Source organism: Xyrauchen texanus, chromosome 29 (assembly GCF_025860055.1).
Source record: "Xyrauchen texanus isolate HMW12.3.18 chromosome 29, RBS_HiC_50CHRs, whole genome shotgun sequence".
In the NCBI taxonomy this organism is placed as follows: Eukaryota; Metazoa; Chordata; class Actinopteri; order Cypriniformes; family Catostomidae; genus Xyrauchen; species Xyrauchen texanus.
Window position 1 is genome coordinate 23,006,251 of NC_068304.1, and position 15,833 is coordinate 23,022,083.

General features: G+C 36.7%; 1 protein-coding gene across 4 annotated transcripts in view; it reads left to right on the forward strand.

The window, feature by feature from the left end:
• Positions 1–1,041: 1,041 nt before the first annotated feature.
• Positions 1,042–15,833, forward strand: part of LOC127622927 (core-binding factor subunit beta-like) — a 53,123-nt gene continuing 38,331 nt past the window's right edge. For all 4 annotated transcript variants that reach the window (XM_052097111.1, XM_052097112.1, XM_052097109.1 and 1 more), the window contains exons 1-3: positions 1,042–1,476; positions 2,000–2,086; positions 3,995–4,111. In XM_052097111.1, coding sequence (XP_051953071.1) covers positions 1,399–1,476; positions 2,000–2,086; positions 3,995–4,111 — 282 coding nt within the window. In that variant the 5' untranslated portion in view covers positions 1,042–1,398. The remainder of the gene's footprint in view (positions 1,477–1,999; positions 2,087–3,994; positions 4,112–15,833) is intronic.

The following is a 15,833-nucleotide window of genomic DNA, read 5'->3' on the forward strand; positions in this document are numbered from 1 at the left end:
CTATACAATGCTTGAAATTGACAAAAAACTGAAGATTTCTTACAATGGTGTACACTGCAGTCTAAAAAGACGAAGGACAACTGGCTCTAACAAGGACAGAAAGAGATGTGGAAGGCCAGATGTACAACTAAACAAGAGGATAAGTACATCAGAGTCTCTAGTTTGAGAAATAGATGCCTCACAGGTCCTCATTGAATCCTACCCACTCAACACCAGTTTCATGTACAACAGTAAAGAGAAGACTCAGGTGTTCAGGCCTTATGGGAAGAATTGCAAAGATAAAGCCACTTTTGAAACAGAAAATCTAAAAGAAAAGGTTAGAGTGAGCAAAGAAACACAGACATTGGACAACAGATAATTGGAAAAGAGTTTTATGGATCTCAACCCCATTGAGCTTTTGTGAGATCAGCTAGATTGTAAGGTTCATGAGAAGTGCCTGACAAGACAGCCACATCTATGGCAAGTGCTATGAAGTGTGGGGTTTAATGTCACCTGAGTATCTGGACAAACTGACAGCTAGAATACCAAGGATCTGCAAAGCTGTCATTGCTGCACGTGGAGGATTTTTTGATGAGAACTCTTTTGAAGTCGTTTAAGAAGTTATATTAATTGTAATCGTAATTTTTCACGTTATTAATGTCCTTACTATACCTTGTAATCAGTTGAATGCCACTTTGGTGTATAAAAGTGCCAATATCTTTCCATAAGAGCAAAATCTGTACATTATTCCAAACATTTGCCTGCCATATATATATATAAAAAGTGTGTGTACACACACACACACACACACTCATATATATATGTGTGTGTATGTATGTGAGGCGTTTTATTAATACAGCATCGATTTAAACCTCTCTCTAATCAAGATTTGAGAGCGGAAAACGACCAATCTTCTCGCTTAGATCTCAAAGAAATAAGATGCAAGCTTTCAGAAGTTGTGGTGTATTTAACGCCTGCGCACATACGGTCGATGGTAAGAATTGTGAATGGGGGGAGTATTTTGGGTGTACAGTCATAAGTCGGACTCCGAGGAGCCAGGAAGTAACTGTGAGGCATGCAGCTCAAGAGACGGATAAAGTAGAGCGAGCGTGAGTTGTCAGCAGTCGGAGATCACACGCGCGAGAGTGAGGGGGAATAACAGCCAACTGCAAATTAGTGCCAAATCTATCGGAGTAGTGCTCAGCGACCCCACAGGAGGCGAAATCCGAGAAAGAAGAGGAAGCTATTGTATTTACAAGAACACAAATAAAACCCCTAAGCTCATTGCTACACACTCCATCATAAGAAGAAAAAGACGGAAGGAAATAATAGCGGGACTGGGGAGTCTCAAGGCAACGCTACACTCTTTGCAAGTTTAGACAAAGACGACTTAACAAAATTGATCAAATCGCGGTCAAGATGCCTCGGGTAGTCCCGGATCAGAGGAGCAAGTTCGAGAACGAGGAGTTCTTCAGGAAAATCAGCCGCGAGTGCGAGGTGAGCTCGATTCATTTGAGACATTTGATCAAGTGGCGGAAACAAAGTTGCGCCTCTCTCGCGTGACATGAAAACAAGCGTGTCGTGTGTAAACACCGCTAATGTGCACAGATGAGAAAAGTTATTTAACTCCGCTTTCACAGCAGTTGCTAAATGACTTTTCAAATGTCTTAAGCATCTATACAAATGTGTAGACATAAAAGACTCCCCGATGAGCTCATCTACCTTTGCAGCTCAGGGGCATCGCCTTATGAACAACTGCAGCCTAACAATTAACATGTAGGCTATTGACAGATTAAGATTAATATCAATTTACTTATAAAATATGCACTTGACCTAGTCAAAATTCCTTCGTTTTCACAACATAGTTTCCTTTCATTTGCAAATATAACTCATACATTTGATGCTCATAAATTGCTCTACAAATTAGTTTACCACACGTGTTTCAAAAATGTATATATCTCTAAAGGAGCTTTCATGACGAGACTGAATGTTCTGTTTGTGATTGCATCCCTGTTTGCAGATTAAATACACCGGTTTCCGAGACCGGCCGCACGAGGAGAGGCAAGCCCGCTTTCAGAACGCGTGCCGTGACGGCCGCTCAGAGATAGTGAGTATACACGCCTCACAGAACAATTAATTAATGCTATTACCAGCCAATGTTGGTAACTTTTTATAAATACATTAACGTGATTAGACTTCCGGAACTGGATGTGTCACGTAATCACCCAAAATTATGTTCAACATACTTCCTCAATATGTAATAAGTGCAAAACACAGCAGAGATCATTGCATGATCCATTTCATAATGGTATTATACTGGGCTGTCTATATTTTGGTGGTATTTAGTTACTAATGGAGAACGACAGACACTTATCTCTCTTTTAATATAAAAAAGGGTCTTATGGGTGAACATTAACTAGGATGTTTCTAATTTTGCACCCCCTTCAAAAGACACTTAGTCTGTGCATGTTCTCATTTAGACTTCCTTCAACAAGAGGCTCTGGTGTTAATTGTATTTATTTTGTTTAGGATATGTTATTTATTTATTTAAATTTTTTTTGTGGTGGATTCACTTTAGATTGGGTAGATACTGTACCCATTTCTTTATTTTTTTTTTAGAGGCTTGGTCATCTCTTTGTGTGTATCTCATGTCCTCTAGGTTCTCTTGAGATTTAACTGCCCATACTATTCCTAATAATATAAATAATAGATCAGATAACAGTTACAATATTATAAAATCAGATTCGGAATGATGCAATTCAGATTGTTTCTATTTTTTAAATATCACTACACATGAGATAGATGTTCCAGTCGTCTAAGAGCATATTTCACTATAGCTTTGCTGTTTGATGTCATTTTCACTGTTTGCTAATTTGATTTTTCTGGCATTGTTTCATCAAAAATGAGAAAATAAATAAATAATAATAATATATATATATATATATATATATATATATATATAACTCCATGAAAAACAACATTTACCAGTTACTAAAGCATTTCTAATTTAAACAGCAAATTATAAATTCATTTGAAGTTTTTAAATTTTAATTTTTACACATATATGAAAATGTTGTCTCTCATTTTTACATAATTGCTAATGCAGTTTTGCTGAATTGTGACTTGCACATGATACACTTTCCAAGCTCTCTAATCTGAAAAATGTGGTCATGTTTTGGCCCTGATGTCAACAAAATATGAAATATTGACGTTCGCAGGCAAACAAGTCTGTTACAAAAATACAGTACGTGGCTTTACAGTATGAACATGATGTTTGAGTGTTGTTTAATGGATCTTATAGTAACACAATATTGTTCAAATTATCATATGTTTGTGATTGTGCATGAGAGAGAGAGAGAGAAAGAGAGAGAGAGAGAGAGAGAGAGAGAGAGAGAGAGAATGGTATATAGGGAATTACAAATATCAGAAGGCTAAAAGTTAAAACTTGTTGAACCAATTAATAAAAATGATTTTCAAATTGTATTTTGTAAATATGTTTATGAACCAATTAAAATGCACAATTATAAACTACAAAATATAGGACAATTTTCCAACAATTTTGCTTCAAAGTCTTTCTGTAGTCCATGGTCCTTGAGAAAATTATTTAATTATTGTACCATAAATCAGAACCTTTACATCAGTCTTGCTGCTATTAATGTAAGTGAGGGACATTTAAACTTTTGTATTATTATCTATTAACTATTATCTCTCCGTCACTCATTCACTCCTGCTTTCTTTCTCGTCTCAAACTCAGTTTGCTGTAGCCCAGTTTGCATTCAGCAAGAGTTGGTAAAATAGACTCAGATGTGTGTAACTCAATACCGCATATAGAGGAAATGATGACTTGGGTTTTTTTCTTTACATTTGTGCCTCCTCCCTTCTCTTTCTGATGTTTTGAGTGCTGGCCTTGGCTCCAGGCGTTCTCCTCTCTGATGTGAAAACAGAAATGATGGGCTGCATAATTTATGCTTGGGCCAGCTTTCTTATCATGTTTGTATTGATTTCCCTCTAAAAGGCTTTTGTGGCAACCGGCACCAACCTCTCGTTGCAGTTCTTCCCAGCCAACCTTCATGGGGATCAGCGGCAGGCGCCCGCCCGAGAATATGTGGACTTCGAGCGGGAGACGGGAAAGGTAGTCCTGACACTCTTTCTCTCTGTTTGCAATTAATTCCTGTCCCCCTTTTAAAGGGTTAGTTCACCCAAAAATGAAAATTCTGTCATAATTTACTCAAATTGATCCAAACCTGTATGACTTTCTTTTGTGAAACACAAATGCAGATGTTTGGCAGAATTTTAGCCTCAGTCACCATTCAATTACATTGCATGTTTATCTCATACAATGAAAGTGAATGGTGACTGGGGCTGTCAGTCCCTAACATTCTAACATCTCCACAGTATGTAATGGTATTTTATTTGCCACGGTTAAAAGAAAGTCTCACACGGTTTGGAACAACATGAGGTTAAATTATGTAATTATATCCCTTTACACTCATCTCTGTCTCACTTGCTCACCTCATGTAACATACATACACACACACTCTCATATAAATGCACATTATAAAGGGATAAAAGTGTTTTCTGCACTGTGATACTATCCAGCTTCAACATGCAACACTTTTGTGAAAACTTTTTGCTGGCTCCAAGCAAAGCCACATACAAGATTTTGAAATATGAGGAATGATCGGAAAGTCATTTCTTTTTCTCTTTCGTCTCTTTTACCTCCATTGCACACAGAGGAAATGTGTCACTTTTTTAACCAGACTATGCATGGTTTAGATTTTCCATAATGATATGTTTCTCTCTTACACATTTCAAGAAAAACAAACATTTAAGATATTACGCTGCCGACAGCAAGAAAAACATTCTTTCATGAATGAAACATGGCATGGGTTTCCATTTTATGTTTAAGCTTTCCAGTTTTATTTCTGTTGCAGTGTTATTTCAGACACATTCATAGGTTTTACATTTTTAAATTGGTCTTTCATCAGCCCCCTCTTGTTTCTCCGGATTTAAGTAATGTATAGTCTGCACGGCATTTCCAAACCCATAAGAATGTAAAATAAAGCCATACTGAACTGGTCTGTCTTTGTTCCATTTTTAAAAATATATTAAACTATGTTCCCATTTCTGTTATTCTAATCAAGGCCTATAATAAAGACCTCTCCTCATGTCACTTTTATGAAGTACATTCATGCTCCACATTTGGTCTGAAATGCTGTGAATGTGTAGGACATCATTGAAACAGACATTCAGCCCCTCCACATTCTCCCATACATCATTGCATCAGCATGGGATCATTAGATGATCAAGGTTTAATGTGACACACTCATTCCTCTATTTTGTTCATCACAAAATCTCAGGTCATATTTGGCTTCTGCTGTATCTCTGTCCTGTGATACAGTACACTGTAAAGAAAGGTAAATAAGTAATTGATACTATCTGGCACTCTGTCAGCCGTGTGTTCTCTGCAGATGCAATGAACTCTGTCTTACACCACAGTATGTTCAGAATGAAAATCCTAGCTTATTCCTTTCCAGATACTGTTCTGTATACACTCTATGCTGCCTACCTTTTTTTAAACATTTTTTTATTGTGCCTGTCCATACCTGTTTAAGTGAAAGAGGCACTATTCCCCAAAAACGTTTAAATAATAGATTGAAATTGTGATCTCATCATGTTGCTTGATTAATTGAGTGGCTGTCGGTTTTCATAAACAATACACATTAACTTGGCATTTCCATTCCAATTTTGGTAAAAATGTCAGTGTAGTCAATTATTGAGTCAAGAAAGAGTTGCTAAAATCGCATCTGATTGCCTCTGGTTAATTTGTTTTGAAAAGGAATGTCAAGTCAGGTCACAGTTGCATTGTGCTCTATTGTGTACCGCACATTTTGGCAAATGCTTAAAAGAGTCTTGCATTTACAGTTTATAAACATGTCCTGAAGCCTGATTAGAAAATATGCCGCTAGCACAACAGCTTTATGGATGGTTGCACAAGACCAATTACAGGAAACGCTTGGGCCGTATTAAATATAATTTTGCCATAGGTTATTTTAGGGTCACTCTTGAGGCCTTTCCCTTCAAGCATTTTGTTCAAGAGTGTTTAGCTTAAGATGTGTTAGAGAGGCACTTATTGGCTTTGTTTGTGTTTTTACCACAAGCCATTGCAAAGCTGGCCTTGTCTCTTGTGCACTTGTTGACAGGGAAGCCTCTCTGTATGGACACTGCCTCACTGAGATGCGCTCATTAAAAATGGATCCGTGAGAAATCAATGGACCTTTTGGCCCGGAGGCTGATGGACTAATCTTTGGCTGTTAATTAAAAAGGCGTGAACGGTGTGTGCATTGAGCGCTGTGGTGCTGAGCGGCCGAGCATGCGTGTTTCTGAGCCTGGGCTCACTGGTAATCCTATCCACCTGTCTGTCACCTCTGCCAGAACTCAGATCCATGCAGCTTTAATGAGTCTCACACAGCCCACACAATCAGTAGTGGTTTTAACCACCATGCAAACCAAGCAATTGTGTGGGGCCCTGGATGTTGAGGGGGCTCACCCCGGTAGGAAAGCTCCGCAAGAAACTGTCAAGTCAAAAAGAACTTCAAGTCTCAAAAACGCACGTCGAGACACCTGCAATCTGTTTTATTCATTGCGCTGTGTCTACATTGTTTATTGCACAGGTGTCACAAAAATGTAATGTTCTGAACCAGTTCAGGTTGCAAATAGGTGACTGTTACAATGTTTAACATTATTCCAGATTGTTCTGCACCAAGTATAATTTCAGTGCTTCGTAAACGGCAAGGTTTTTTTTTCCCTTCTGCTCTTGTGAGCTGACTGTTACAGTTACGAATGTTGCCTACGATGCTTACATAAAATACAGCCTTTTGCAACATAATGAACAATACACTGCAGCATCAGAATATGAGCTCCAGGTGAAAGTAAATAAGACTTTAAAATAGAAAATATATTACTATTGTATACAACAAATCCTCAAAGTAATAATAATAAGACTATATCATACTGTATTATAATAAAAAAAAAACTGGACAAAAATGAATAATTGCTAGGTTATAATAATTATAAATAACAACTGGATCCTAAAATGTTAATGAAGTAGAAGGTTTTGCACACCCTATTCATTAAAAACAAAAAAAGTATTTTTTAAAAATGTATGCAGGTAAATATTGCTTTTTTTTATCATTGTATTGTGAAAAAAAAAAAAAAAAAAAAAGGAAAACATGCATAATTACCTTGAACTAGATATGTATTTACTTAAATATTTTGAAAATACTTGGATACAACCGCTAATAGGATGAATTTAAAATGATGATTTTAAACACATTTTATGTAATTTAAGCAAAATGGTCAAAACGGGGCCCCGGGTTGGTCGGTTGCTTGGGGCCTCAGAATCCTAAACCTGCCCCTGCACACAATGCATACACCTACTCTCTCAGGTCCTGCACGACACACACACTCATTCCAAAATGTTTCTATGTGAACGAACGTACAGATGTAGGTACATTTGCACCAGCTCACTAATTACTCTACATGGCGATGTGTTCATGTTGACTGATTTTGATTGACTGAAGAACATGAGCAGAATTAGCTATCGGCCTCAAGATAAGCGGAGCTCTTAGTCACACCTACCAATGACGTGGACCAATGACAGTAAGAAGGTGTTTAGCAGCCGGCCTGACCTTTTCCTACGAACCACCGAAACAAACTCAAACACCTTCTTTTTGGCTAGATTTTGTTCTAAATGAAAATCACCCCATTCGTTCTTCAACTTTGTATGAAGTATGTCGAGGCCTTTAATGTTCTGTTTGAGAAAAGACTTTCCCTTAAAAATGTGCTGTTGATGGTATCAGATGGTAATACCATAGTACTGAATAATTACTATATTCATATACAATGGTATTTTAATGATACTCCAAGAAGAATACCATGTTACAACACTGGTACACACCCAAAACAACAAAACCATGGTACTCTTCGTTAGTGCTATATTGCTACACTGTAAAATTTTTGTTACTTTAGGCAGCCTAAAAATGTGCTTCATGTGTTAAAGGGGTCATGACATGGTTTTTTTTATTGTATTATTATGTTCCCTTAGGTGCAATTATAGTATTAATATATTTTTTTTTAAGAAAAACTTTTAAAATCTAGTGATTTATTTGATTTGATTTGATTTACTTTATTAATCCCCAAGGGGAAATTTATATGTCATATAAATGACCTTTTCCCACCCTGTTTCTCATCCTCTGATTCAAACAGTCTGTTTTGGGGGCGTTTTCCATTTAAGACTTCAGTGTTAACGCCCACTGTTATGATTGGCTAACGTCAGTGCCTATGTATCAATTATTGACGCCCCCAGCCAGAACAATATGCAAGTAAACTAAGTAAAAACACTGTGATTATTCATAATGAATGAAATTGCGCTTTAAAAAGTAGTTTAAAGTTTAAAATAGATTACTTACAGTTTGCGTCGTCGTTGTTCCCAGAATAGTCGGCACGGACTTATCTTTGAGCAACAGTTTTCTGGCAAAGAAAGCATCATATTGAGATTTGTTCTCAAAACAGTCATCCTTAAAATGTACAGAACAAACGCTTAAGTTAACACTGCCGTGACTGGAACGTCCGCAAAAAATAAACTGCATCCATTTTTCCCTGACGTCTGGATCTTTCGGCAGCTTATTCAGAGGTTTTGTTTGACCACAGCCAGGAACAGCACATCTGTGTGGCATCGTAATTTTCCTGTGCACAAGTAGTCTCTGTCAGAGCTCGCTGTCCATCGACTGAACACTTGTGAGGCGACGGCGATACTGAAATGAGCGTAGCTGTCTTGCGCTTAAAGCGTAGTTATCTTGTGCTGGAGGCGGTCATATGCAAACGCTGTTACGTCACTTCTAACCGACACGTCACTTCTAACCATGAATCCAGAACGAGCTGTATTTTGAGCTTGATTAAATAAATGATTCGTTTAGAATGGGGAGGACGTCTTAAAATATTAAACTTGCAGGACGTTTTAATGATACAAAGACCTCTTATATACCAAAAGATCAAGGCAAATTTGGTTTCTCATGTCATGACCCCTTTAACATCTCATTTCATTAGGTTTAATAAAATATATTGTCATATGAATCAGTCTGACTTCTTCCAACAAAAGTTATTTTTAAGGGTTAGCAGCATTTGTGGCATAATGTTGATTTCCTCAAAAAAAATATTTTGGCTCTTCCTTAATTTTATTTAATAAAACACACAAAATTGTAGTTGCAGTAAGACATGTACAATGGATGTGGATTAGGTCAGTTGCTCTTCTACAGACTTTTTCTTCAATGCAATCTTTGTCACTCGCTGTAAAAGCTACTTGAAAAAAGCTTGGGAATTCAATGACCTTAACAAGGGCTCTTGACAGATTTATATCCATATAACAAGTTTTAGAGTTGGAGTTTCCTTTTTCTTTTGTTTGGAAGGAAATCCTGAATGGACAAACTTTGCTGATAAGGTATGTCCTCCCTTCTCAATTTATTCCCTCCTCCTCACTCACATGCCTTCTGTTTTTCTTTCATCCTTTAATTCTCTTTTTCCCCTCTACACACACACGCTTGCACTGTGAAAGTCTGAAATGTGGCAGACCAGGAGAGTTCATGTGTGAGCCCAGCCTCGTCTCCCAATTAAACTGATTGTTATCCGTTTCCACCAACAGAGCTAAGGTTTTAATAGACTACAACTAAAATATTACCCCAACCGGAAAGTGCTCAGATTCACAGTTGATCCGAACACGCAAAACCATCTGAGATATATGCTGCTTGTCATCAGGAACGTGTGATCGCTGTCTAACGATTGGCTGAGCTTGTCTTTACAAGACTGCCGATTGGTTTACTTCTCACGTCATAAATCAATCATCAACATCTCAACCGCTACTCACAAAAGCCATGTGCTGTGTTTTGCTGCCAGACTATCAAACTGTAAAAAGTAGCTTACTGAGCTTAGAGATAAAAGCTTAGTTGTACAGAATATGTGAAACACAGCAATGTAAGGAGATCTTAATGAAGGCATAATTATATAGCTCCACAAGCAGCCGTAATAACAACAAGAAAATCATTGTCTTAACTCTGAAATGTGCCACGAGGCATTATAACGACATTACAAATAGACTTTCAAGATTTTGAACTCCACGGTTGGGATTTTGTTATTCGCTCACCATTATTAACTAAGAGGTATTATTTTAGTGGTGCACGTTTTTTTCATATGCTTTTGCTACCCTACAGCTCTTGAATAATCTTACATTATTGAGTAAAGGTGGTCTCCTCTGCACTGACGTGCGGTCTGGGTAGGCAAACTAGGCACTGCCTACCCTGCCAAAATTCAAAAATAAAATGTTTATTAAATAATAAACTTGTATTTGTATTTTTACTTTTTATTCTTGTTATTTATATATGCAATATGTGTGTTATTCCAGTTGTTTAGACGTTATGATGACAAATGTAGCAGTTACGCATAATCAACTAAAAACAAATGGTAGAATAAGCAGTGCTTTTACGGTCCATTCATTGCAGACGACAAGCAGAAAACCCATGTTGCGCTGCGCACTTCGATCCTGTATTCTTTAACATGTACGGCAAAAAGCACAAATCTGCTGTGCCTTTTGACGTAAATATGTTATGCCCGTAATCATCTCCGTTACGTATCAGACATGGACCAATTAAAATCGAGATATTCCTGGACATTTGCGTAGCTAACGTCATTACACCACAGCTAGCGTACATGCCTAATCCCGCCAAATTCAAAATCAAAATGACAGCACCGGCCGTAATCACGGAATTAAGAATTTTTTCCAAGCTCGATTTTAATTCCAAATATGAGTTAATTGCAAGAGGGAGGTCTACGCCAGCCTTAGATTGACTAGTACAGCAAAAGGGCACAAAAATTATCCGATCATTTCAAACTGATTGGTATGTAAGAAAAGACTGGCTATGTGGCTGTGCTAACAATCAGCGGCTGTACTGCTATCCCTGCCTGTTTTTTTCAACCAGTCAGACTGTTTGGACTTCAGCGGGATATTGTGATTTGAACAACCTGCCCGCAGCTTTAACCAAGCATGAAAAGTCGTCAGCTCACATCCAGTGTCAAATTACACTGAAAACCTTTGGAAAATCTCGGATCGACCTTGCACTTGACGAGCAAAGGAAGCTGAATATAACCTACCACAATGAAAAGGTAAAGGATTGTTGTATTGTATCTTCTGTTATAAAGATGAAGATTGCACATAAAAAAATAAGCACATAATGTTGTAAAAAATAAACAACTTATGTTCTGTTATATGTTCTGTGTTTTGACTACTGAATTTTGTATAATAATATCTAATGAAGATATATTAACAAAATCGTATATATTATATATAACACATATATAAAATACATACATTTCTTGATATGCCGCGTTCACTGTGTGTGTGTGTGTCTGTGATAGAGAGAGAGAGAGTACACGATATACATCCTGATTTGTTTTTATTTTATTTTTTTTATTGACAAATAATTCATCCTGATTTTTACATTTATTGATATGCCGCGCTTGTGCGTAACATTCACTGTTATTACGTATTATTAGCTTAAACAATAAATCAGGTAATCTGGCTTTCATAACTCAGTGCCTAGCCTCTTTAAGACATCACCGCACGTCACTGCTCCTCTGATGAACTCAAATGTAATGACAGACTCAGTTTGCTGATTTTATTTTTCTTTTCTATATTTTCTTTGTTCCTGCGGCCAGAGAGGGCTTCTTTTCACCCCAAATGTTCTTCCTTTGTAACCACCTTCCCTTCATGTTCTCCTCTTTATATTTTCTCCTGGTTTGAACACTAGCATTGCCTGAAGAAACTGTTCAGGGCCAGTTTAAACTTGGCCTGTGGCGGGGGACAGTTGTTTTATCTGAGTGGGGCGACAGAGCCCCCACAGCAAAGCTAAAGTACAGACTCCTAGTGTCACTATAGGCTAATGGGAACCAGCTGTGATGAGGTTTAATTTTAGCGGGAGCAAGCACAACCTCAATGAGGCAACTTTAACCCTGTCCCTGCCAGAGCTTCTCAAAAGCTTGAAGAGCAACCTTTCCCATTTGGCCACCTTAGTTTACCCCCAGTCATGTGTTCCCTCAACCCAAAATAAATAGAGAGGTGGGCTGAGGTGGAATATAGATTGTACTATGGTACTTAAATCTTCATTTGTTTTCAACAGATGGAACCATGTGACAATATAGGCTTCTAATGTAACAAAAGTGCCATTGGTACTTTACTATTTTGAACCCTCGACCATATATATATATATATATATATATATATATATATATATACTTATTAGTGGAAAAGGAATATGTGGTCCATCACTTTAAGTCACATTGACCCAGAAACACATTTAGCGTTTATTATTGTATAATATATTTTTTTAAATTCATTTTTGATAAAAGTCTCAGCAATATAATAATTTCAATGTTAGCAGAGACTTTCCTTTTCACTTCAGTGTATAGAACTGATTTTGTGTCAAAGTGACTCAAAATGATGAAGTAGGTCACTTATATTTAGTATATATAAAGTTATTTACAAATCATAAAAAACTGCAACATTTGATGATTTCATGGTGATTTCAAAGAGAGTTAAGGGTATTCTATTGTGTCTGAGTCAATCATTAACCATGCTAGAGTGGATGAAAATATATTTAGCTTTTTGATGTTGTCTTTTATATTGATGCTGCATGTACAAATGGCTGATAGAGTAAGAAAAACACTCAACTGAGTTTAGGCTAGTAACTTTTTGCTTTCTCTGACTGCCATTTGTCTTGTACTACTTTTAATAGAGAAAGAAACTCTTTCTCTTTCATACAGCTTCTGTCTCCACCACTTCAACTCATCTTGTTGAAATGTTAACCCCTTTGAGATGCAGGCTTCAGTTGTGAGGCTTTAAGAAGATGTGATGCTTGGCACTCATTCCTCCTCTCCTCCTCTGTTCATTTGTAGTGCTCGTGTGTGGTTTTTACTTTTTATCCAAATCAGAAATTGAGCCATGCCAAGAGGGTAGGGTCTGTCATTCCTCTTTGGAAAAAAGAGCAGAAAGACGGTTGTAAACTGATTGGCTGAGAGCTCCAAACAGCAGCCAACTCATGGAGCCATGCTCCGCTTGTGCTGCTCAATTGAGGATATCAAACAAGGAGAAGAGGAAGGCCTCTCTTCTTACTATTTATTTTTTCCATGTAGCTGACCCAAGTACAGATAAAGGTATAGATTTCATGTGTGCCTAGTGATGTCTGACTCATTAATGAATTGTTCTTAAGAACTAGATATTTTTTACGTTTCCATCAAACTGATTTGCAAAGCCTTTATAAATCACTTAACTGTAAGGGAGTCAAACTATGAAACCATAAACACCACAACATTTGATGTAATATATACAACCTAATCAAAAATGGTGATAAACAGCAGTATTGATGTAAGAATGTAAATGTAAAAATCTGAACTTCTGAGAACGTGTACGTGTGATGATTTAAACTAGTCGTTGAATAATTTTTTGAACTGGTTCAATAAGATGAATTAACCAAAAGAAATGATTTGCTGAAAAGAATTGAAATAAATCTGAGTTATAAAAAATAGGGAAATCATCTTTTCATTTTGCAAATATTTTGAACAGCCTCGTAATTTTCATGAAATTAGGCTTGAATTAGATAGTGAACAATTTACTGACAAACAGCAGAAATACTATACAAAGACAAATGTTTAAGACATATTTGTTGCATTGGGACAACTGATTAATTTTAGAGAATCTGTTTTCTTGGACCATTCATTTCAATGAACACTTTCACTCTTGAAAGAGTCATAAAAGGCAAAAACAAATCAACAAAATCACCTGTTTTCAGCCGGGTGCAGTTAGCGAAACTCCATCTGTTTAGGCAGCAAGTAGCTATTCAGAGAACACTCAGGCTTGCTTTACTTTACACTAGCGACTTGTGGTGGTGGACCGATATATAGCAGAGGCTGATAAATCTTCCCCTTTGGCCAATTTGTTTCTTGAGGGCACTGAGAATCACCTGTTTGCATGTGAAGCAACTGAACTGGTAAACGACCAGTCACGGTTCATTTTGTTGTCATGTGCCATCATGTTACTACAGTAATCGACCGGTGTGCAACACAGTCTCATTTAAACAGTCCGCATATCAGAGATATACGTGGCAGACGTGTTTGAGCTCATAATTTTAAAGTGCTCGCGTTTTTCATTATTCCTCTCTCTCTCCTCAACAGTTCACTGTAACTTTTAACTGTAACTTTTAATCTTCCTCTGACAACATTCCAAGCAGGTGATCCAGGCTGTTTAAGCTGTCAGGAGATTGCTGCTACTCGCTGGTTATGCACGAGCGTGTGAGTGCAACCAAAGCCTTTCTAGCAAGTCAGTCCACTGTCGGCCATATTTGGAATGCTATTTCCAGTCATGAAAGTGCAGCTCCTATATACTTGAATGGAGAAAGACCAAAATCTCCAAAACGGTTAGTCAAGATTACAATCAGCTGGACTACTGTGTGTACTGTTATATCCTTCTTTCTTACATATTAACAATTTCTTAACAGAAATCAGAAGAAACTGCTATCTACCATTTAAAACACAAGATTGTTTTTACAAAGTAAAATTGTGTGTGAAATTTAGTAAATATAGTGGCAAATAAGAGTTAATATTTTTTAGCAATTTTATGTTTATGTTATTTACTATATTACATTTTATTATATATTGGCATTATATCAGCCTATCCAACACCATCTCATGGCGAAATCGTCAGGATTCATACGACTTTTCTTAATTTGGCTAATTCGTACAATATCGTGCAACTGCACTCGTTTGAATTCCTACCACTTTCACTACTGCCAATGATGTCTTTGGACATCGTTTCCATCTTATACGTGACAATTACTTGCTTCTTTCACTCACAACAGCGTCCTATCATGTTTACACACTCTACTGATTGCTTTGTTTTAGATAAGGTGTTTAGGTAAAGCATCATAGCCAGCTCGTAAATTATGTATGACTTTTCATGAGATTGGGTTGGCCTATTGGATATCGGCATCGGCCATTAAAAAAAACCATATCGGTCAACCATTTCTAGAGACCGCACAAAATGAGAACGCGTTCTTACATTTAAACACATTTGGAAGGAGTGCAATTCCGAATGCAGGGATCTCTAGATGTGTTTTTAAAGTTTCAAACTGTTTAACTTGCCATAATGATCTAAAAATGTGTGTTTATATTACGCAATGCTACCAAAGCACTCTAAAAGCGTTCGTCTGAAACATGTCCTTAGAAAAGCCCTTATTATAATCTATCTTGGACAGATTGACAAATTCAGTTGCAAAATTAATTGCTTTGGACTGTAGGTCAATGAGAGGCTTATGATCAATAATATGGAAATAAAAAATATAATGAATTTCTTTTAAGGCTTTTTTTGCCTAATCAATGATTTACTCATCTGCCACAATAATGTAAAGTATTTTCATTTTCTGAATTATTATTTATATATATATATATATATATATATATATATATATATATATATATATATATTTATTTATTATTATTTGATCATTAAATATTGAATTATTGCTATTTGAGGGGCTTTCTCAGCAAATACTTACATATGTGATTAATTGTGATTAATTCAATTAATAAATCACCTTATCATGTAATTAATTTGATTACCAATTTTAATCAATTGACAGCCATATTTAGTATGTATCACCTTATAAGTTGTGTGCGATAATAAAAGTGTTTAGATGTCATAAGATAACTTTTTCTGATAAACGAAGCAAAAAGTAAGGATTTATGAGCTGATA